The 24395-nt window shown below is 45.0% G+C and overlaps 2 protein-coding genes across 3 annotated transcripts in view; one reads left to right on the top strand and one right to left on the bottom strand.

Moving 5' to 3' along the window:
* LOC146181960 (U6 snRNA-associated Sm-like protein LSm4) lies at nucleotides 1-2997 on the bottom strand. Its single transcript, XM_084576953.1, has 5 exons — nucleotides 2840-2997; nucleotides 2693-2734; nucleotides 2514-2612; nucleotides 681-861; nucleotides 1-231 (listed from the first exon to the last, which is right to left on the bottom strand). Exons 1-5 carry the CDS (start codon nucleotides 2840-2842, stop codon nucleotides 128-130), a joined length of 429 nt encoding a protein of 142 aa, XP_084433079.1. The 5' UTR covers nucleotides 2843-2997; the 3' UTR covers nucleotides 1-127.
* Nucleotides 2998-3097: 100 nt separating this feature from the next.
* Nucleotides 3098-24395, top strand: part of LOC146181959 (transmembrane protein 8B-like) — a 38741-nt gene continuing 17443 nt past the window's right edge. Inside the window, exons 1-9 of one of the 2 annotated variants that reach the window (XM_084576952.1) lie at nucleotides 3098-3311; nucleotides 6874-7045; nucleotides 7571-7775; nucleotides 12586-12710; nucleotides 16987-17285; nucleotides 19306-19475; nucleotides 21740-21925; nucleotides 22772-23007; nucleotides 23845-23999. In XM_084576952.1, coding sequence (XP_084433078.1) covers nucleotides 3218-3311; nucleotides 6874-7045; nucleotides 7571-7775; nucleotides 12586-12710; nucleotides 16987-17285; nucleotides 19306-19475; nucleotides 21740-21925; nucleotides 22772-23007; nucleotides 23845-23999 — 1642 coding nt within the window. In that variant the 5' untranslated portion in view covers nucleotides 3098-3217. The remainder of the gene's footprint in view (nucleotides 3312-6873; nucleotides 7046-7570; nucleotides 7776-12585; nucleotides 12711-16986; nucleotides 17286-19305; nucleotides 19476-21739; nucleotides 21926-22771; nucleotides 23008-23844; nucleotides 24000-24395) is intronic. The other variant, XM_084576951.1, reaches the window with a different exon arrangement.

Raw genomic sequence — 24395 nt, 5'->3', positions numbered from 1 at the left:
TTTTTTTAGACCATGAGGATTTATTGACATGATGGGAGCTCTGATGACATAGGGTTACGCTGTTGCAATGTACACAATGATGGCAGCCTTCAGTCCAGGCTCTACACAATAACACAGGATTGAGAATTCAACCAGGACGACCTCGGCCACCTCTGCCACCCCTGCCTCCTTGGCCACCACCCCTTCGTGAATCGCCCTCAGGTCTGCCTCCCCTGCCTCCGAAGGGCCCACCTGCAAAAAAAAGATACAAGCTGTTGCTTGTCTCGTCCCTAAGGAACATGCTAATGGCATGCTCTAGCTTTTATACAAACTGCTACACACCATCTTAAAATCGATGCAGAGGAAATTAGGTTGGAGTGCATTACTAACCGACAGTGTTCTAACAACAAAGCAGCTACTTTTGAATGAAAGGAGTTTACATGATAGAAAATTTGGGAAAACAACATACAGGAACAACCATAACTGGGCATTTCCACAAGTAGACTGCAATAGCCTCAGACTACATTTTTCTTGCGTGGATCCCAGAGTCCTACTCAGTGCCTATGAAGTCGAATGTGCGCAGTCAATAAGATACTCAAATCAGATGTAAACCGCGGTCGTGCAGGTGGCATGCTTGTCCTCGGTAAGGCAGCTTTAATTATAGAAATAATAAAGTGACGAAAACGACAGAATTTACGAACCCCTGCCTCCGCGTCCACCACGTCCGCCAGAGCCGCCACGCTTGCCAGCATCACCACGTCCTCTGCCCTTGACGAGAGTTTCCTCCTTCACCATGTCTATCACTTCATCAGGGATACGGAGGTACTTGATGGTGCTGCCCCTGATGTAGCATTCAGGCATTCGCCAGAACTTGTCACCGTCCTGTTGGAGAGGGTGTACACAATTTCATTTACATTTCATTTGGTTGGTTGGTTGGTTTGTGGGGTTTAACATTTCATTTATCGAAGCCTTAAAGGCCTGAAGGCATTTCATAAGCGGGGGAAATAACATTGTAAAACAGCATATTAAGACCAGTCAAGAAACAAAACAAAAAGGAAATCCAATGCAGTCAGAACTGAGTAGCGTGTTTGTGTTGTGTTGGGTTTAGTGGCGCATAAGCAACTTAGGCTATCATGCACCAACCACAAGGGTAAGAGTGTTGTATTTATGTAATTAAAATTTACATTCTGTTCAGAACATTTGCTTCTATTAAAAACCTAAAGACACAGGACAAATCAACGAGAGCATTTTCACTTAAAAGCAACGCTGAATGAAGTGGAATGTGTTCTTTGTAAAACAGCGGAAGGTGTTTTGAGAGTAAAATGTGGATGACTGTTAGCTCATGTCCACATGAATTGCACAAGGGCTTATCCTGTTTTTTAAAATAAAGCTGCGTGTTAAATGTGTGTGTCCTATGTGAACGGCATAGAGCCACTTTTTTGGAACGTTGATGGTGGGTACTCAGGTGGGTACTCAGGCTTTATGAGGTGTAGTTATTTATTTCAGTGTTCCATGTGGACTGCCATTTTTGGGTCAGCTTACAATGTACCAATTTCATGCAGTCTTTAGATGGCATCTGCACTTCTTTTACTTTGTCTCGAGCTTTTGCAGCGCACATGTCTGCTTTCTCATTACCTTGGATTCCAACATGACTGGGGACCCAGCAAATTTTTATGCTTCGTCCTTCATCTGTAAGTGTTGCTATACTGTGTATTATGTTTCCCAGTAGTGGTATAACTGCGTTTCTTGAGTGAAGTGCTGTGACTATACTTAAGGAATCTGTGTAAAAAGTACTTCTGAGGTTTCCTTTTATTATTTTCTCTTTGGGGGGACAACAAAGGCAGCATAACATTCAGCCGTAAAGATGGACGCACACTGGGGAAGTCTTATTTCCTCCCATTCACCTCGAACTACTGCGCTTCCAACATAATGATCTGTTTTCGAGCCATCTGTGTAAAAGTCCATGAAGTTACTGTAGTTTTCTTTCAGCTGAAGGAATTCTTGTATAATGTGTTCTTTGGAGTTATTGTTTTTTGGAGCTTTGTGAGAGAGAGAGGCCGCAGACTGCAGGAAACAGGTACCAAGGAGGTAGAGGGTTAGGTCTTTTTGCAATACCAGGTAAGCAATCTAGATGGTCACTTCAGTCCAGCCATGCGGGTACAGAAGTTATGTATACATCTTTATCTTTGCTGTTGTACGGCGGCATTCGGAGTGCTGTGTAGTACATCCTTTGTCAAAAGATTGGGTTTTCTCTGTCCTCTCTGGCTCGTTACGCATCAACAACATTCCAAATCTGTTGAGGGTTAGAGAAACTTTCCCTCTCAACCGTTCGAAGCTTACGGTTCCCAAGGATGTTCCTTACTTTTGACGGAGCATGAATGTGGACAGTTAGGGTGTAGTTAGTTCAGAACCAGAGCAATGTGAAAAACTGTGAAAGGTCACGAATATACAGCATACATGCAGCTGCTCGAAGACACTGCCAATTAAGAGAAATGAGGCTTTTTAAATATGACCACAGAGCAGGATTAACGTACCCTGGACGTGCAAATAACCTCTCTGAGGTTGATGTTCATCCAATTGTCGCAACTCACTAAATGGCCGTTGTAAGTTTCTCCATTCTTGAGCTCCACAAGCTGAAAGCAAGCACAACGAACGGTTAAAGCCCAAAAGAAACAAGAGAGTTAACTCTGGCTATCTAAGAGCTTTCTCTTACCATGGGGTGATTTTGGGCCGTCCGCAGCAGGGATAGCGGCAACTGCAATAACACAAATTACACTTCAGCTCACTCGGGTTGCACACGTTATAAAGGTGCTTCGCAACCACCTTTTTAAATTCGCAGAATGAAAGATGTTGAACTTACCATACTGACTTGCGCGCTGTCCTTTCGGTTCTATTTTCTACAGGTAACCGCAAACGCACAAAATTCGCAGTGCAAGACCGAGAAAACAAGTCCCCGCCGAAGTCAACACACGCACACGCGAAACTAGCAGCCGGTCAGAGCCAGTCACAGCCAAAAGGTGACTGACCAAATAGACGTACAGAGTACAGTTGCACAGAAAACAAAGGGTTGGTAAACAGCGCCATTTCTAACTGAAAAGTGGACAGATAAGCGCCCTCCTTCCAGCCCAGAACCAAACAAGTGGTGCCAGTGGTTCGCTTCAATGCATGTCACTGGTGTGGGTCGGGTTGGCTGGGGTTGGTCGGGTGGTGCGGGCAGGCCGTGGATGGGGCAGCGAGTATGACAATAATTTTGAGAATGGCCCCAGCATCGTGGTCTCTGCAGAATGTGATCCTGATCATTGCATCTGTGTCATGGCAAAGCGCAAGCGGTGGTAAGTGTGGTTTTGTTTGAAGACCGCGCTTGAAGCGCGGTAGCATGCGTTTGGTTTGCCCCATGAAAGGAAGCAACGATTGCCTTTACGTATTGCTGTAGAAGTGACAATCGTACTGCTATGTCGTTTCACATGTATCAATTATTCCTTGTTGTGATCCATAGCGGTCTTCCAATCTTGTATCAGCTCGTCTTGTTCCCTTATAAATGAGTTGCTGTGGGTGCTGCTGCTGCTGCTGCTGATGCTTCGCTCAAAACAAATTGTTATTTAGATTTTGCTTGGTTCGGACCACTCGATTCCTTCTTGCACTACTGCGGTATCTCTGAAACACCGGAATCATCTTACTTGAGCGCCCCTCCGCTGTCGTTCATTTTCGATTTTCGCCTTTCGATGTCGTTCGACATATGGGACAATCGTGCTGCATAATCCGCTTGTTATTCACTACAAGTTTTTCCAGGGACCCTACTTATGCCCGTTAGACACGTGCGCCATTCGTCGCGACGTGACGTTTGTTTGTGTCAGCGCGCAAAGGGCGACCTTTCTCTATGGAGCGACACAAAGATACACTTCGTGCGTCGCCAATACTGCAGTTTGTGAAAAGACAGGACAACACGATTGAAGTGGTGCCGGGCATGCTGGAGGTCGTTGCACGCTGACTTTGTCCGTATTCGCCTCCCCTCTTCACCAAGCCGGATGACGTGACTGCTTATTGCGCTTTCGGTGGTTTTCCTCGCGGGCCAAGCAGCCTTACGCAACGGCGTTCCCACGTTGTGGTGTTCTTGCTGCTTTACTCTCTTTAGGGAAAAAAATAAGCTCGCAGCAGAGGTGATGTTGAATTTAAACATGATTAGTGTTTCATCGAATGCTGTGCACAGCTTTGCGGTAAAGGATTTACGCGCACTAACGGTAGACAAGGCCGTAGCTCATTCAGATGAAGCATACTGTGAGCGGCGCTAACTCACTTGAAAATACGGAAGTTCTGCGTAGACGACATATTTTTCTTCTTTCCTGCTTTGAAAGTAAGCCAAGTTGTTGGGTGCGAGAGAAAGCTTCGGGCTGGTGTCTGTTTAATAAGATGGTAACCCAGCTGCAAGACCACTTTGTTGACCTGCGTCTTTATATTTTTGTATCCATTCCGCCGCAGATACTAATAAATATTCTATATTAATGTTCAGGAAAGTTTTTGAGGTCTTGCCGGTGGTGCATGTCAGAGACAAATGACAATTCATTGACCATTGTTCTTGGCCGACAAACCGTTGCTGTAGCGGGATGTGCTTCTGTAAGCACGAACGCCAAACGAGACGCACCGCCGCTCAGCTGGCCAAAGACCCTCGGGCTTTATTGAACCCAAATATATAGCTGGGGAAGCAATGGTGCCACCTAGCGGAACTCTCACACACTACATCCCCCTTTGTTTAAGAAGGAGCAGTATGCACAACACAGCCCTCACACCAGTCTTTTCGGGATCATTATTCCAAACCGGGACACATGAATGGGTGCAGTAAGTTGGGACTTGGGTAAAGCAGACGAAGTAGAGGTGGTAGGCCCAGCAGTAGTAGACTCGCTACCGGATGGCTTCATTTCGGGCGGCTCCTCTCTGGCGACAGATTGGACCCTGAAGAGTTGGTCATTAGGACAAGGTGCAGACAATTACGCTGGAGGACACCCTTCGGGGTCTCTACGACGTACGACCGGGGGTGCTGGGCTGGTCCCAGAACCATCACAGGGCTATTTGCACCCAGACATGCTCACTGGTCTGAAGTGGGCGCTGTACTTGGGCTGCGTGTCTCTGGTTAAAGTCTCATGTCTGTGTCCTCCGATTAACTCGATCTCGCAGGTTAAGAGAATGCGACGAGGGCCAGCCTGGCTCTAGTTGCTGTGCTATCTTGAGAACTCTCGTCTGTAGGCGTCTGCCCATGAGAAGCTGTGCAGGGCTCACACCGTTGGTACCAGGAGTGTCCCTGTAGGCCAGTAGGGCCAAGAAAGGATCGTTAGCTTTGTGCAATTTCGACAGTTCGCACCATCCTCTCCACCTCCCCATTGGACTGCGAAAAACGTAGGCTGCTGGTGACATGTCTGAAGCCATAAGTCTGTGTAAAGGCAGAGAAGTCATTGGATGCAAACTGTGGACCGTTGTCGCTGCAGACGACGTTTGGAATGCCGTGGTGTGCAAAGACGCTCCTAATTGCTTCGATGACTGCCAGTGCTGTTGTAGAATGCAGAGTGATGACTTGTGAGAAGTGTGACCTGTAGTCGACCAGCAGTACATAATCTTGACCATTCAGATAGAAAAGGTCTATTCCTACCTCCTGTCAGGGAAGACTGTGAAGACTCCTGACTGTGAAGGCAACATCGGTTCTGCACATTGAACTCGTTTCAGCGCACTTGGCGCTGTTAGAGACGGGCGTTTCGATGTGGCTGTTTCTTCCAGGCCACCATACGGACTCTCGAGCAATAGCTTTGCAACGGTTAACACTTTGATGCCCATTGTGAATGAGGTCAAGCATGGAATGCTGAAGAGCCAAAGACACAGCAATGCGGACTCCCTTCAGAAGAAAACCTTCACAAACACTTAGGTCCCCCTGATGCTGCCAGCACTTTTAAATGTGAAGAGGCAGCCTTGATTGCCTGGGCCAGCCTTTAGTGCAGTATTCAAGCAGAAGGTTGCACTCACAATCAATGGCTTGTGCCTGGTGAAGCTCTTCTTGACGTGTAGAGACGAAATCTGGGAGTGAGCGAAGAATCTCTTCCACAAAGAGCTCAACTTGATCAACTTGCCTTGGCAGTGAACCATCCACTGGTGCCCGTGAGAGCGTGTCAGCAGTGGCTAACAACTTGCCGGGTACATACTTTACTTGGTACTGGAAGTGCATCAGCTTCAGTCGAAAACGCTGTATCCGTGGAGGCAGTTAAGTCAATATCCATGGACCCCTTGAGCTCCAGAAGTGGCTGGCGATCAGTCTCAAGGAAGAAATTTTGTCCACGGACATATTCCTCAAAATGAAGCACTCCCCAGCTTGCTGTTTTAATGTGTCCTAATTGTGTCTGCATTGCCACCTCTTTCAAATTTTGTGAAACATTTAGCCATAAACTAGATGAATGCAAGAGATGTCTGATTGTGGGCAGACAGATGTGTAATGGTCTGCAAGCACAGTACAAAAGAATGACACAAGACTCGATGTAAAGGTATCAGCAGCATCTACTCATATCACATTGCCAACCTGTTTTATTTATTCATAGCCTTAGTTAAAGGCTATAGGCAGCGGTGGACAGTACAAAGGATTCAAATAAAACAATCACAGAAAGTTTACATTAGATATGAAAAATGATGGACATAAGATCTACACCACCATTGTAACAGAATGCATAATACAGTAGTAACACTGGTGAAAAAAAAAAAGGAAAAGTGAAGCTCTGTGTCAGATTGTAGAGTTAGAGAAAAAATTGTGTTTTGCCTAAATGCCGAGTCTACATTTAGCGACTCGTGATGTTTGACCTGACCGTGGCAGCAGTTTTTTCCCCAAGTAATATTCCACTGTAGAGAGTGTTGTGCCTTCTACAGATCTGGACACAGCTGTCATGAGCCAGAGCTTGGAGCCACGGCTGGTGTACCCGTACCGGCGGTATGGTGACGTGACGTTGCTGCCTTTCATTGTTCCTCAAGGCACGCTCGCAGCTACATGGATGTTCAAGGCCAACATCAGCAGTCACTGCAGACCAGACACCGTCCACTTGTGAGCCATTCCTGCAGCTCCATCATGCTTTCCAAATCACTTTGATGTCTTATTTTATGTGGTGGCGCTAATGTTGAAGTCAGCGATTGGTAGTTAACATTGTGATGTAATTGAGAGCTAGCAGTGTGATGTTAGATAGGCAAGCATTAACCATAATGAGGATGGTGGTAGTGACCATGTCCTGTAAGATTTGCAGCTATGGATTGGATTGAATTTTGGATGGCGGCTCATGTAAAAACACCACATCGTGGCTTTGAGTACATGCCCTTTGTATTGCACTTTGCTTCAGAGCTGTAGAGACACTTAATAGGCCTGGCATTCATTGAATTCCTTGTTCCTTGTAAAATTGGCACAGTAAAAAATTATATCCATGGTATTCTCCTGGATACAATGTAGTATGAGCACAGCTGTTGCTTGAAGCCATCTATGACTCCATATGAACCTCTCCCAGAGATTGTAGTGTATTTTTTTCACCCTCTTGTTTAATGTTTGACATTATCTTCTTTACTTGTGGTACATTTGCAGATACCTTCAGTTTGGAGGGCTGCCTGTATTAAGCCCCTTGAATGCCACTTTTCCTGAGCACTTTGTGACCAAGCGGCAGCGAATGCGAAGCCTTATCTTTAGCACCGACTCCCAGCAACACATCATCAACGTCACTTCACCTGACCCCGGCCAGTGGTTTGCAGCAGCGTTCACGCTAGATCCTCACCAGAGGATTTTGCAGAAGGTGCCAAGTGTTTACACAGCTTTGAGCTCCTCACATAGATTGTGTACGCTGTCATGTACAATTTGTTTCATGAGTGTGGGTTCATGGTGTGGGAAAAAAAGGTGACGTGGTGTTGGCAAATTAAAAGTGATGCGAGTAGAGGGGCAGATGAAAGAGAAGACAGGCACACAAGTGCTGACTATCGGGTAACACAATTTTGTTTTTGGCATCAGAATTGCATGCGTGCAAGTTTCTGGCAAAAGAGGAAGAAAGAAAATAAAGAATGAAAGAAAAATACATAGCAGGTACGAACAAGAAAAGAGGGAGCTTTGAAAGGTGTCAGTGAAGGATCAGTCATACAGCTATTGTTGTTGTTTTTTTTTCCTTCAGAAAATCACTGCTTGCACACATCTCATTTTATAAAGTTTGTTCATCCTGATAATCACAATGTTCTTAATTTATCGATGTCACATTGACTAGCTAACTTCAGACCTTGGTCGGCAACTTGGTATCATGCCTCAGTGGTGAGCACACTTGGAAAACAGACTCTTAAGGGGCCTCAAGCAACACCTTTAGTATAATGAATGCACTTGTTGCAGAAAGATGATGTTGCTGTGAACATCCCAGCCAAATTCACCAAGTAGTGCTGTAAAAGCTGAACAATACTTGCACCAACTAATATTTATTAGCAGCCCAATGCTTTGAGGCCTTTCTTCATTGGAGGCTGAGAGGTGAGCGAGTGGCAGCAGATAGCGACTTTCAAATGCAACCATACTCACTTCCGTTGAAGACGCTCTCATGCAAACCCACTAGTGTTACATATGATGTTTGCATACGAGACAGAAAGTAAAAATTCCCTTCACTTGCAGTGGTAGCCACTCGGGTACTTTCTGGTTTGTAATGTACAGGGTCATCCACTTCTAGCTATAGCACCGTCACTGCTTTCTAAGTGTCGTTGCATCCGACCAGGCAATGCCATAAAGCTAAAATGCAGGCTATACGAAGCACCACCCTCAGATCCCTTTGTGCTTGTAGCGCTTTGCATCGATATGTGCCTGCGTTGGGTGCAGTGTTGTTTTGAAGGCAATGACAGTGTTACAGCTAAAAGTGGACGACCCTGTACAAACAAATTGCAACCATAGCTTCTTGAGGGCACCTATGTAGTGGTGCCATTCAGTTGGTGCCCGTATACATCTGCCATTTGCCATTAATCCGATTGTCTGAGAGCCATGTGCAAAAAATCTGTACAACTTTCCATGCACAATCTTGGGAACTGTGCTTGCTGTCTTAAATGTGACCAAAATTTCTCAAAAGGAACAGCAACCTTTCTAATTCTACAAAAAATGATGCAGTTTTAGTGGAAAGAATTTCTTGTGAATCTTGCTCGAACTTTCTCAGTTGCTCCTCTTTTCGTGCCACCACAGTTTTGTCAAAAGTGTTATTTTTCTATTTTTTTTCTTAGTTATGTATACTCTTTATTTCCTCTGTATTCCGGGCAGTGGAAAGGACGCGTACTAGCAGTTGTGAATGTAAAATTGTCAGCATCATCTGAATGAGGACCCCAATGTCCATTTAACCTCTTTTAGGGCAGCGACTGAAGAGCTTTATTACCATTGCTCATTTAATTTGAATTTGATTTAAAGGTAGGGGTTGACACAATCTTTTTAGTGTATTTGGTTGGTCCTAAAGCACCCTTGATTTTAATTTGTACCCATTATTCGTAGTCGGAAAAAAAATTGACTTTTAGCCTTGCGTACTTGGTTATATTGAGCGAAAAGTTTGTTGTAGTACTTGGTTTTGCAAAGCCACTTCAATTTTGGTATGGTAAGCCTTCTGTTTAGCCGCCAATCGGCTTCTCGCTGCTCAGGTGTTTCAGAGGCTGCATTTGCATTCCCTCCACTGACGTTGCACAGCACAAGGATGCCTTTGCGTTTTGATAGAACTGAAACGCAGAGACGCTTATGTGCTTGGCAATTTAGGTGCACGTTAAAGAGCCTAAGGGGGCCAAAACTGTTCCGTAGCCGTTCGAAATAGCTTCTCTTCTTTTGCTCTCACCTTTCTCCCTTCCGTTACAGCTTGGGCCAGGTGTCCACGAAGGGTTGTGACAGATACTGCGCCTTTCCTTTCCAATATATAGTCATACATGGCATACATTGCTAGTCTTGCTTGGGATGTTTGCTTGGTTTGACCTTGGCCTGGTTTCAGGGTCATTGAGTCAGAGCCAGGTGAAACTGGGTTGCACTTAGAGTAGTAGAGCTCTCATTGGAAAAATGAAATGTCTTCAACTATACGCGCGCCAGATTTTCATTCTTCGATAAACTAATCTTGCTTGGAACAACACACCTTTAGTGCAGTTCTGGTGTCTGCCCGATAGCCTTTGAAGCAGAAATTTGTGCCTTTTCACAAAGTTTGTAAGGCAGCACCTTCTGGCTTCGAACTCTGTCTGCATTAGGCCTTCCTGCCTCGTCAGCTGCGCTAACTTTCAAGACTTTTGTAGTTGCATCTTGTTTCATGAAGTTGGCAAGTTGTTTTTCTATTTCTGGAAACTGCTTTTTCGGCCTGTTAAAGTCCTTCCAAGTCGACTCGCTGATCTTTTTATTTTCGCCAACAACACATACGAGATTCAGGAGCACCAAACATACTGAGAATTGCCACTTGCCTTGGCACGCAAGATCACCTTTCTTCTTTTTTAATCCTGCATCATAGTGACCGCGACATAACTTTGCAGTGAACGCTTCTACATTAAATTAAATTGGCTTATTGCAGGAGAGGAAAGGCACAGTGTGCTTTGTTTGTGGACACCTGAATTATGCTGTAAGAGAAGGAAGGAAGGTAGGTGTGGAAGTGTAAAGAGAGAAAGAGGTGTCATAGTGGAGGGCTAAGGAGTAATCTTGACGACCTGGGAATCTTTAGCATGCATGACATTGCACAGCACATGGACGACTCTCCATTTCGCCTTCATCTAAACACAGCCGGCGGTAGTTGGGTTCGAACCTGGGTACTACAGTGCAGTAGTCGAGCATCTTAACCACTACTCAACTGTGGCGGGGCCTTCTATTATTGGCCTAAATCCGATTGCCAGATCCTAGCTGAGGGGCACTTGAGATGATCACGAGGCTTGTCTGTATTCACAACTGTGGCAGGCTAGAGAAGTGATACTGATACGCAAGAAATACCAAGCCATTATTTTTGTCATGCCAATGACAGTAGAAGAGACAACCTCTGCCATGAGGTGTTGCGCTTTGTGCCAGCGCCCTCTATGGAGGCCTTGGCAAAACCTCCTTGCGACGCGGCTGCATAGTCTGCTCTGCACTGCATTCGAGCACGTGTTTAAGTGCACACGCGCGGCTGTTGCTCTCCTCCTCCTACATTCTAGCCGCCGTCACATTCCAAGAAAAGGGAGAAAAAACTACAATGATTAAATTACAGTGCACTTTTTCATACAACTTGTGTGGTAAACGGATAAATGGTAATGGGGTGGTTGTTGGCCCTTTTTGTTCTCTCGTACCGCCTGTATTTCACACTGCTGGTTATACCTGGCGGTGCCACAGCGGCCATTGGGGAACCGAGTCAGCCTCAGACTACAGATTTGTTAATCGTTCTATCCTCATACACGATCCTGTTTCTGGAGCTCTAACATGTTGCACTCGCTTGAGCAGATAACTGAACTAGGGATTGCGCAGGGTAGCTGTAGAACTACAAAGACAAAGGCTTCCGTGGAAAGCTGTCCCCATCTGCATCGAAGGTCGTCAGGCATTTCCTCGCTGTTTGTCTCGAGGAGAGAGAGAAAACTGCTGCAAGAATGACATGCCTTGGCTTCTGATAAATGACCCCAAGTCGTTACGAACCAGTCATCGTAAAGGGTAGATACGCCATTGAGTTAGTACAGCAGCATCGAACTAACTTCCCCTAGCTGCTGTGTTAGTTCAGGAGGGCTGGGACTCTGCGCTTGAAATGTTGTTTTATGTTCTTTTATAGTTACGATTCAAACATTATTTTGATGTGTAGAAGGTTATATTAAAATTTCTTTATAACATTAAACAATTTCTTGAAAGCAACAAAATATTATGTAATATTGTAACATTCAAAAGTCAAGTATTAGTGTATTGTGTTCTTCTGAATATTGTACTAAGATTTTTATGTCACAAAACGTTAGGCAACATTCAGGGGACTTAGGTAACAATTTTATAACAATATTCTGTTTGATGCTACCTGGGCCGTTTTTCAGGACCTGAAGTGGCGCACAGTGATGACAGTCTATCAGCTAATCATAATTCCTTGCTTTCGAAAGCACTGCTAAAAAAATGTTTCCAAGCTTTTTTGCCAGCTGAGGAACCGAAAAACATAAAAATGAAAAGTCCCACTGGCGAAAAGTGCCGGCTTTGCGCTCTTCTTTATTAGACTGTCCCTCCTCCTCATTCTCCTGCTCTGTGTGCACGTGCGGACAGGCTGCGCAGGCTCCGCAGTAAGCCATATGCTGCGCGGCCACGGCTGCACGCAGGTTTTGCCGCTTCTTTCAGCTCCGTCGGAAACCGAGCGCTGGCATTGTGGAGCTAACTCCAGCTTGGGTTCCCTATAGGATGTTCCTGGCAGTGATTCAGTTTTATACTCAATTTCAATAGCCATAACATTTTTAGGTGATTCCATTTTTTTTTTTTTTTGAAAAAAAAAAAAAGGGGCTCATTCAAATAAGTGCAGTGTACACGAGTTAATGTAAACCTTTGCAATGTCAAAGTGATTAGCATTTCGCCACATTGAGCAATTTCACTTGCTGTTGTCATCGTAGTGTTCCTAGCAGAGAAATGCTGTTAGACATTTTACACGCTTGCAGGACCTGTTCTCACCCTGTGAGGTGTACCTCTCTAGCTCGCTGACCCCATACCTCCTGGATAATGTTGTTGACATCCTGCCTGGTCAGCCCACTGTACAGAGCATCAACAAGCCCACATACTTCAGGTGATTAAACAGACTGCCTCTTTCCATCTATGTGCTTGAGTGTACAGTTAAGTGAGCTGAGTCGTGAGTAGAGCTAGGAGAAGCCAGCTCTGTCATCTCAGTGTTGAGGTTTGAGGGAATTGGGAAAGTGCTGCAAATCACGAGCATAAATAGCACGACTTTAAATGGAGTGATGTTCCTTCTTTTTGCTGTTTAGTCAGTGAGCTCTAGAGGTTTGTATTCAAGAAGCTAAACCTGTGCTTAATAGTCTGCAATTATCATGCAAAACATAGAATGTGATATGTTGTCACCCAAGGTAACAATAGTTGCTGCTGCCTGCATAAGATGGATTGGCGACAAAGAGGATGATCGTGCGAAGTGTGAGTGGAATCGGCCGCTGCCGCTGTGCCTGGCTCCGGCTCCTGTTTCTGCCTTTTGCTCCTGAACACTGCAGCTCTGTCCCTTTGGACTGCCATCTCAGGTTGCTGAAAGACCTCATGATACATATACTGGTGAAGGTGCTGGGTAAATGCAGTGCAGCTCCTCACTGCCAGCTGCTCCAAGTCCCCTCCCAAGTCCCAGCCTCTGCCCCTTCAACGAAGAGGCCGAGATACATGCCAGCTGGCAGCTTCAAGGGCTCGCTCCCAAATTCGGTCTATTGCTGAACAACAGCCGTTCAACACGACTTACAATGGCTCGGAGCACCACGAGCCAGTACCAGCAGATGGACTCTTTTCTCGCACTGTTCATGGTCTTCCTACTGATGACTCCTCGTGCAGCTGCTACATTCTTTGGGGATGTCTCCGAAAAGGTAGAGGACCAGTACGAACATGTGATCCGCCACAGGGGCTGGACTGCTGAACACTCTCTGCAGAATTTGTATTTTGCCTGGAGTGTACTGCTTGTCGCTGATAGGAAGACCACGAGGCCTCCTTTACATCCTGGGACGTCTATAAGGACGAGCTACGGAGGACTTTCACCAATCAATATCGGCAACAATGAGCAGAGGCCCTCCTGCAAACTAGAGTTCAGCGGCCTTATGAAGCAGTAAAAAGTTTTGTCCAAGACGTCTTGTGGAACAAAGATGTTCATTCAAAAAAAGGGAATTTGCATAGATTTCTGTGTTGCCCCAGTGCTATGTGATATATTTTTGTCTTCTATTGACCGTGCCTTAGCATATTTTGTTGAAAAAGGCTCTGTCCTGCGAATTTTTAGGTATCCTAATGACTTTCTGGTGATTTTAAGAACTAACCGTAACTTGACACGTGCCGGTAGTATAGAAGGAATCTTAAGCCTATTTGGACAACAAGGGAAAGGCCTTACTTTTTACCCATGGTTACCGGAGAACAATTGCTGCAGTTTTTAGATATTAACATCACTTTTTCAGAAGGGCATTCTTGTTGGATGTATTTCCCCAGAGCAAAGAAAGAATTGCTGTCTTGCGCTTTGACACATTCCAAGATGGTAAAAAGGGCCATCGCTTCTCTTTGCTTGGAACTGGCGCTGATCAAGCTCTGCGCTCACATGTTTGAGGATAGTTTTAATAATCAAATTAACAGACTTCAAAAGGCAGGCTTCCCGTGCTCTGTTGTGTCTGCAGTAGCAGAGACCCTGTTACAAAAAATGAAAGAGAAGAAAATTTCCGCAGCTAAGCCTCTGCAAGGGAGACCACAAGAGGTCCCTAATAGGCATCATGTCGCCCACAGCCTAAAAAAGGTTGCTGCCAGGTATAAAGTGCCTGTCGTCTTCTCAGCCCCGAGAAAGCTGAGTGGTTTGTGTGCACGCGCTTCGGACAAAAAAAGAAACCCCAGTGCGAAAAGAGGCATGGCCAACCCTTTGTGAAGCGTGCAGTTGGTGTGGTTTATTAAGTTCCACTGACCTGCAGCAAGGTCTATATAGGCCATACAGGTCGTTGTATTAACGACAGAGCACTGAAACACTCAAAATCGCTAAAGAATGGAACCGGGTCTAATTTGCCTCTTCATTGCAAAGTGTGCATATGTGAGCCGGTGCTTGACGGTATAGAGATTCTTGGCAGAAGTCGCGATAAAATAGCGCGTGAGGTCCTTGACGCCTTTCTGATAGCAAAGAAAGGAGATGCATGCTGTAGTGACTGTTCTGTTGCCTTATGAAGTAAGGAAATTATGTTCATTGAATGTGTTTTATAATCACCAGGCCTTGTTAGATAAAGTGTGTGCCCGGTCTACATGGCGTTGATTTATGGTTGAATACCCATGCCCATCAAAGGGTTTTGTTACTGTTTGTATTGTGTATGACTCTGGTTGTTTCCGACGCTGCTTTTGTAAAAATAGTTTTGTATTACAAATAGGTAGCTGGGTAAGCGAAGGTAAGGCAAAGGAGTTTCGACGAATGTAAATTGTGTTTCCATGACGGAAGGTTGTGATGACGATTGTGAGAATGTGATGTGACTGAGGATCTTGCAAATAAATCAGTTGGTAGTCCAGCCTCTTTTTTTCTGCGTTTGTTTTTTCCTGTGTGTGCCTTCTTGGCCGGTTAGTCTTTATACGTCTTGCGACTTATTGCTCGGGCCTATCCCCGAGCCACCGAGGAAAAAAAGGGGCGCGTAGTCGTGTGGGGCGTAAAAGGTGGCATTTCGAGATCCACCGACAACAGTGGCAGTTTGTGTAACTGAGCCGATGAATATCGAGCGAGCCTTGGCCACGTGGGTGGACGATTATTATCGCGTTGCTGGAGTTCCCAGCGCTTTAAGTCTCTCAGCTGCCCGCTTTCCGGCCGATTCCCTCGACGTTGTGAACTTGCTCAAGATCATCCGCAAAGTTGTGTGAGATGAGCTTCGGCAGCTGCTTCCGCCTGCTGATGGTAGGCACCCTGTGCCCTCATGGAGGCTGTCCACGAAGAAGTGCACCAGGCCCTTTACCCACAGTGCTCTGTTGTTTCTTCACCTACACAGGCCGTCGAGACATACGCATTTTTCGCTCGTCACCCGCCACCGCCTGTTCACCGTCATTACCTGCGTGCACTGCCCCTACACCTGCGTATAATCTTCGCCCACAGCAGCACAGGATGAGCAAGACTGATGTGTGGAGGACAACCGACCAACACCCGGTGTGCTTCTACTGTGGAGAAGCCGGCCACATCTACCGTCACTGCCCTTACCACGAGCTTGGTCTTCGTGGCTTCCAGCGAGATGCTCCCTGCCTGGAGTTTGGTGAGCAGCCCCATGACATCGCGGAATATCTGCGCCGTTCACCATCACCCTAACAGCCTTCTCGTCGGGACCTTCGCTCGCCACCGCTCCACAGTTACGATTCCCCGCCTCACAGTAGTCGGTGGCAAAGCACCTCCCCTAGTTGGGAAAATTAAGCCCAATGGCATTGCCGAACCCATACCAAAGAGCCTCTACGCGCGTCACCAAGCTCCCCAGTGTGAACCAATCACTTTCCTGACGAACTTACCGATGGAGCTTCCGACAACCCTCCTAGCACGGTGTGCAATAATCTTGATGTTGTGACCGATGGATATGATGCGACGGCACTCGTTGACACCGGCACAGACTATTGTTTTGAGGAGGGAGCTGTGTCGCTGATTTCGTAAGGTATTGACGCAGTGGGATGGCCCCGAAATCATAACCACTGGAGGCCACCTCATGAAGCCAGTAGGCAGATATACTGCTCGGGTTCAGACTAATGGCTTCACGTGCCCGATCATCTTTGTTGTATTACTGAATTGTTCTAGAGTCATTATTCTTGGCATGGATTTTTTGAGCGATTGTAGCATTGCAATTGACCTTGCTGACCACCGCCTCACGCTTTGTCGACCTCGCTTTACCTCGGCGCAACCAAAGCCCGAGGTTTACATGGCACGTGTCCTGGCGGAGCACATAACTTTACCACCTCAGTTGAGCATGTTTCTCTTTCTCACATTCAACCAGGTCACTTGGAAAGAAGTGCTCAGCTGCTTCTTGAATGAGGCCTTGGCGTTGCTCAAGGTTTCGTGCAGCTGGATACCAGCTGTGCACACATCCTTGTCTCCAACTTTTGCAGTGCTTTGCAGCACCTTACTAAATGCAGCAGCAGCTATTGTTACCACGAGTGACAATATTAGCGTGTCGTAGCCATGCTTTGCTTAGAGGAATGGAATATAAAGCCACCTTGGCCTTCTTCAAGAAAGCTTCTTGTGAACATAATTTATAACATATTTTAGTTAAGCTTGCCAATTGATGTGAATTTTAAAGCTCTGGCATATTTCTGTCATGCCTCAAAGCCATCTTTTCACTGACATTGATTATTACTTCGCTCTTTTTGTCTTTGTTAAGGTTTGCATCATCGCGGGAGATGTGGACGCTGGATTTTGTTCTTTCTGAATGCAAGATTCAGAGTAACAGTACTGCCGATTTGTGCCCACTTGTTGTGTATGCCACTGCCGAGGTTCCATCCTCGTCGATGATAGATGGAGTAGACATCGAAGTGTCACGGCGGAGTACAGTGGTCAACTGCACGGAGGTTGAGCCTTGCGGCGGCACCATGAGTCCCGCCGCAGATGCGTGGAACTACATTCTAGTCTCGCTGACATCGGAAGTGGTGGTGGAGTTTAAAATTCATCTCACCCCGCATGGTAAGTTTACACTGAGTTAGAACCCTTGACTTTTGGAATAAGTCTTATGGAGGCCATTTTGGCATCATGTAGACTTATGTGCAACTTGGTGTTTACCCAAACGTTGTGTGAAAATGTACGAAAGAAATGTTTTATGTCTTCGAGATCGCAGTTGAGTTGGTTATCTATCAGCGATAGCAGTAAGCATTGACTGGTCAGGGCAATTGCACGCAAGGAAGTCACTGCGTTATATGCTGAAGTGTTGCCATTCTCATTAAAACAGCCGAGCAGGTGACAACTGTGTGAATGTATGCCTTGTGCATATGCACATATAACTCTTTTCTCTTCTTTTTAATACATTGGTGATGCAGATGCCATCATGCTGGCTAGGCTTACATCATTGTAAAGATTGTTGTAAGCCTAGCTAGTTTGTCATCACCTGTGTAGCAGGGGCATAGTCTTTAGTTTCGTTCGAGAAAGATTGGCGGTCTAATCCTTACTATGCCTATATTATTTCACTGTAGGAATACATGTGGGCTGGTCCATAAACAAAGTACAGATTGTGAGGAAACAGTTTTATTACGTATGTGCTCCGGTGCTATCCTGCTGGCAGCGAGTAGCGGTATTGATAACTGAAATTGCACACAAAGTTCATGCTGGTTACATTGATGTGTCATGTAAAGATGTAATGAATACAAGATGCGCTTTTTGTATTGGTTTGAAGTTGGCTGTTAACATTAACCATAGTTCTTAACGTCGGTAGTTGACAAGTGGGATATGCAAAAGGAAAAAATGGTCGTTCAAGCATGCAAACCTGCTTAGCATAGTATACGGCTACCTTTTTATTATTATTATTATTGATCAAGTGCCACCATTTCGTGTTTTTAACATGATTCAGGCAAAATTGGGGTGTGCAGTTGTGCCAGATGGCCCCACTAGTCAAATGAGTGGCAGAAAATGAGCAGTAGTGACAATCACTAGCCCCAGGCTAGAAGCTTTCCCAGACTAACAATCTTGTACCTTCGCAATTTCGTTATTGAGGTAAATGCGTTCCTGCATTGAAACCTTCAGTTGAGAGTTTGTGCTTGTGCTGTATTTTCTTTCTATTATCATCGGCACTGTTCTTGCACTGTGAAGAACCACCCAACTTTCCCTTCTACTAGAACACTTTGCTTGATGCTGGCTATTATGGACATTAGTGGCATAAGGATAGTAATGCGGTATGGATTCTGACGTCGCCTAATGTTGCACGCTGCTACTGTTTGAGGTGTGGATTTATAATAAGGCCATAACAAACATTCTTGAAGTTGAGCAAAAACCTTTATGGACAGAGTGGCTTGTTTATCGTATAGCGTCTGAGACGTATGGAGGCCAACTTTCATTTGAATCACTTTGGTTGCATGTGTCCACAGGTATTGTTAGATGTGGCATTTTGAGATGAAAGCCTTTATAGGCCCATAAGTACCTTTCTGTATATGCGTGCATTCGCAAAAAGTAGCACACTTCTCTGCAAGATTCCAGGGGTCTAGGGACATCATCACCTAGTCATGTCATGACCAAATGAGACGTCATGACAGGACGCCTTCATGACGTCGCATCTGGTCATGTCTAATAAACAGAACTGACGTCATCATGACGTCACATGCAGTCATGACTGATGACTTCACCAGGCAATTCATGCATATATGAAGCTGACCCCGCCGGCTGTCCGATCCAGGCGTCTATGCTGCGCCTTTCATTTGGCGCTTCCTCAAACGCCGCCCCACACAGCATACAGAAGCAGACACAGTAAAGCAGAAATGAGCGGCTTTTCAAATTGTTTTTCTAGGGAAGAATAGGCGCAGTATCGGTCACACTTTTCCGCGGACACCGGAAACGTGCTGTAAGAGACGGGATGAAGAGCTTTAAAGACAACAACCATGCTATAAAGGCTTTTGTCTCATTACACTTTAGTAGTCCAAAGTGCCCCCTAGAATTTTTTCCTCAGGATCTTATTGCAGATATTTCCGTTTGCCACTCTGAACACTCTGGTGGGCGTCAGGTTGCAGGACAGCAATGATGAGCTCCGTGGCCAAGAATAGGAAGAAGGATAACTTGGATATGTTGGAGAAGGTGCTCACAGCCAATGTGACCATGCTCAGGACAGTCCTCAAGGAATACCTGCAGGTGCCAAAATTTTCGGACACTTGTTGGCCGTCATATGAGCTGGTGGTAAGTATTCCTGTCATCCTGTCACTTGCTGCTCTTCTATTCTTTTTGCGAGCAGGCTCTGTGTGTTTCGTGAGTGCCTTGCCTCGTCATTTATTGATCTCTGATGCCACTCCTCCAGCAAAGGAGGTATCCACTTTACTGTGCTTCATGACAGCATTCAGACTCCCTTTTTCATGTTGAGTAGGAAGTTCAATTTTTTTAGTCCATTCGTTCTTATTTTTTTCACTTGCAACAATGCGCGTCATGTAATCGTAAACAAGTTATTACTGCATAATTCCTGCTTTCTCATTTATTGCCTGGTAGGCTTTGTAGGAGCAGCAAATCATGGAAATGGTTAAAAACAAAATAATTTTTGCAATTATGTTTTTTTTATATGTGTGTGTGTGTGTGTGGGGGGGGGGCTATGAGCAGAATGCATATCTTGTCGGACAGTTTTCATTGTTTTTATTCGCTTTGTACCCCAAAACATGTTTTTGTGCTCCTCTAATGCTTTTTTCTGGCCATGTTTAGCGGTAACTGTAACCATATGCATCTGTAACTTAACGGTGATATTCGCAGAATATTGTACTTTATTTGGACTCATTTTTTATTATTCACATTTGCTTTGAGCCAAAAATTTTGCTCTTGGCAAAGCTCTAATTCTGGGCTCAAGTTGCTAGGCCTAGTTATGATGATCGAGTCTGATAAAGTGCTTGCTCCAAGTGTTTTTTTCTCATCTTCACTGCCTTCCCCGTTTTGTTTTGGGCCCTCTGTACAGTGAGCGCAGTGCAGCTCCCACGAGAATAGGTGGGCTTTGGTGTCACTTAGATGCAGCACATACATTCATATGTAACATGCTGAAAGAAGAGCAGCCATCAAACTTTGTGCTCATAAAAACAGCACTGCCAGTACACAGTGCACACAAGACTTACGAGTCATTAAACTCTGTGCTCACAAAAAAAGCACTGCCAGTACACAGTGCACACAAGACTTACGAGACATGTGAAGCTTCAGATTGTGCATAAGACTATTGGCCATTTCCACCACGATATTATCAACTGCAAGTTAATGTAAAATCAAAACAATTATTAGGAATAATTTGATATCTTTTTTTAGATGTATATGGAGACCTTAGAGAATCCGAAAAATTTATTGGTGATTGTACTTGGAAGGGACTTGTAGCCAAGAAAAAAATACAAGAATAACTTGCTTTTACTAAAGAAGGAAAGAAGCCAACAGTCGACGAGGCCAAGGAAAGCGTTGGGGATGGTACTTTATGTCAATCTTTTTTTTTTTTTTTTAATGTTTACTTGGATAATCACAGAAATTAGTAATGTAATCTGTTAGGGGAAAGATAATTAAACACAAAGTAGAAGAAACACAAAGTAGAAGAAGAGCACCGGACGCGTTATTCGGAGGTCGTGGGTTCGGTTCCCACCATCGGCACGTTGTTTTTTCTTCTACTTTGTGTTTAATTATCTTTCCCCTAACAGATTACATTACTAATTTCTGTGATTATCCAAGTAAACATTAAAAAAAAAAAAAAGATTGACATAAAGTACCATCCCCAACGCTTTCCTTGGCCTCGCCGACTGTTGGCTTCTTTCCTTCATGTATTATAACGAGCACCCTCATTTCCCCTTAATTGTTCTGCTTGTAGCTTACGGGGGTCTCGGTTCTGGCAGTCTTGAAGCCATAGGTAGCGTAAGAGGGTTCTAGCACAGCTTTCGCCCTCGCTCTTGATCACGTTCTACGTGACGCTGGCGGTAACAAAGGACGTTCTACGTCCGCCGCTATGGCTGAGGGTGGCGCTGGTGAACACTCTCAAGGTTCGTATACAGACAACATAAATACCCAAGCAAGTAGCAGGGGGGACAGCGGCCGATGTAGCTCAGTTGGAAGAGCACCGGACGCGTTATTCGGAGGTCGTGGGTTCGGTTCCCACCATCGGCACGTTGTTTTTTCTTCTACTTTGTATTTAATTATCTTTCCCCTAACAGATTACATTACTAATTTCTGTGATTATCCAAGTAAACATTTAAAAAAAAAAAGAAAAAAAAAAGATTGACATAAAGTACCATCCCCAACGCTTTCCTTGGCCTCGCCGACTGTTGGCTTCTTTCCTTCATGTATTATAACGAGCACCCTCATTTCCCCTTAATTGTTCTGCTTGTTGCTTTTACTTATTTATTTTTAGGTGTCTGAGTTATTAATGAGAAACAGTTGATGTTTGTCATCTGAAAGTCCCCCCCCCCCCCCCCCCCCCCTTTTTTTTTTTCCACCAGCACATCAACATGCCAGGGACATTTGAGTATGGCTACAGGCTGGACCCTGGGCCAGACGAATCTAACTTCACATCTGGCTTCAACTTGAGTCTGCACGAGCCGACACTTGTCATTTTCCGAGTCTTTCCAGTGTTGGACTCTGGTGGAACGCTGTCTATAAATTTGCACCTCCTCAGTCCAGGCAAGGTGATGAGCTTTTCTTAAAAAACTCAGTAGCTGTTCAGCTGTGTCCGCACAGCACTTCACACTATCCTTTAAGGTTCGCATCTCAAGACACAGCTCTCTTCTGAAATCATCTATAGCTGTTTGGCCAGGTCTTTATTATACTTAGCCATTGAATGAGAATTTAGATGGGAATCATCTACTTGGAGCTCTTACAATGACAACCAAAAGTACACTTTTGCTGTGTTTGGAAGCGTGCACAAGAAGACACAATAATAGCCATTCAAATTTAGACTCGCCTGCATAGAGAATAAGCGTTTTGGATGAGCGGTTGTGGTCTGCAGTACACTGCCGCCGAACCCATTGCACGGTTTTGTGCTGATGTGATGTGATGTCTTTTTTACTGTTTTTCATTGACGCAGTCTGGAGGTGGTGTTTTGGTCTGCTTTGTTTGCTTTTGCTGGTCTTGGTCGGCTTATTGGGTCTGTAATTGTGCTTGATGGCATTCTTCCCTTTATTTTATGGTTCTCGGGTGATTTGACGACTTCATGGTTAGGCTTTGTCTTCACTTAGTGGGTCGGCCCAGGCGAAAACTGTCTTCATTGCTCATGAATTTCTCCATTTTGCCTGATATCATCTGTGGCACTTGTTCGCATACGGGGTTTTGACGATTAGATTCTAGCAGAAATTGCTTATATATTGCCTTGTATTTCTTCACAAAGTAAGGTCGTTAGCCTGCATTTGTGTGCGTCTTGCCTCTTCTTCATCCTTATATGAGTAGCACAGCTATTTCTTTGTTTAGAATTCTGTATCGATGTAGTTTTATGTTCAAGTTTTAACTGCCTGAACGCGTGAAACCTGAAAATGCAGGAAGATGATCCCCACCATATTCCAACCAATGTGACCCTGCGAGCGGTGCTGTCATACGGGTCACGTCCGTCACTGAAGGAAGACCAGAGGTCATGGGAGTGGGGCAGTGAATTCCAGGTGAACACTAGCACGGACCACTACGCCAAAGCTGAGCTACACATCCCGTACCCGGAATTCGGACTCTGGTTCCTCGGGCTGTTGCCTCTGTGCTATTTTGAGGAAAGTGCCAATGCCAGGTGACATGCTTTAATGTTTATTTTTCATTTCCTTGCACTCGGGGCATGTTTTATTGCTAGTAGGACATTCGTTTTTCACACACTGTGAGCGGCAAAATAAAGAGCAGCATTGTGGTGTGCCTAATTATGGCAACTCTGGAGAAATTGAAAACTAGAGTACTAACAAAATCTTTTAATGTGAACAAACAGGACCTGGTAAATTTATTCGCTCTTTCATAACTTTGTTGAAACAGATGGGCTAGGAATATTGGATGAAGTTAGTGTGTATGACTATTAGTAAATCAGAAATAAATCAAGCAGAAGTGGTGAAGGGTTTTCACTTAAATCCTCAAAAAATAATGTTCTCAAACATTGGGCGATTTCAGTCAACCATTCAGTTGTGGTGGATATAAGGTTTACCCGTGGAAGTTGCCCCTTTTTGTCACACTTGGGGGCTTTCTACCAGTGTATAAGCACAAAAAGAAAAAAAGAATAGGTAATAGGGCACAGTATTCATAAATGCATTCCACAGTCTAGGTCAACAGCTGGTTCATCTGAAGTCTGAAGTGATCTGAAGTGAAGCCCACATTTTGTAAGCTTTTGCAGCCACCTGCTTGCATTGCAGTTCAATCAGATAACTGAAAGTCAGTGCGTGTGTTTCAAGTGATGCGTACAACCTGTGAAATGCTCATTGTGGCCAACGTGTATAGGATGTGCATATTTGTATAGGATCTATGCATTTACCTGTTCTTTCCGCTTTGAATGAACACTTGGTAGCAGTGCCTATGGATGTCCTCTCACATATATTTTTTCAGCGAACAGCACAACTCGCCTCTCCTGCTCTCCCCTCGTTTGCAGTGAGCCAAGCTGGGTCCCCTGTGAAACAGACTCTGTGCAGGTGGAACTGAGTATCAACTCGACTGCCTGCCTGAACAACAAGTGTGGCCTCTTTGGGCGGTGCTTCCAGTACATCAGCGGAGGGATGATCTTCAGCAGCTGCTACTGCACCTCTGGTGAGCTTCAAAATGCAATCGGGAACAAGCTGGGAATTTACAGCTCATGCTGGTGCTACTGCTGTAGTAAAATCTCGTTACAAGAGACATGGTTACAAGAGACACTATGTTATAAGAGACTCCTGAAAATGGTTTGGTTGGTTTTCCTATGTTTGCCATGTTAACAACATTGCTTACAAGAGACACTCTGTTTCTAAGGACAACTTTTTTCAAGTCTCTAAAGTAATTGCTACATTTATAAGAGACACAGCCCAGGTACATTAATGCAACTCAGCTGACTCGTACCAACTCATATGTACGGCAGTTTAGATTCCCTTAATTCAATTATTTTTATATCAGTGTCCTGCTTTGTTGCAATATATCAGGAACCAAGAAGGAGTACCTCCCCTTGACTGA

The sequence above is a fragment of the Amblyomma maculatum genome, chromosome 8, assembly GCF_055883805.1.
Source record: "Amblyomma maculatum isolate TAMU_Amacu chromosome 8, ASM5588380v1, whole genome shotgun sequence".
Lineage (NCBI taxonomy): Eukaryota > Metazoa > Arthropoda > Arachnida > Ixodida > Ixodidae > Amblyomma > Amblyomma maculatum.
This window is presented reverse-complemented; position numbering and strand designations above follow the sequence as displayed.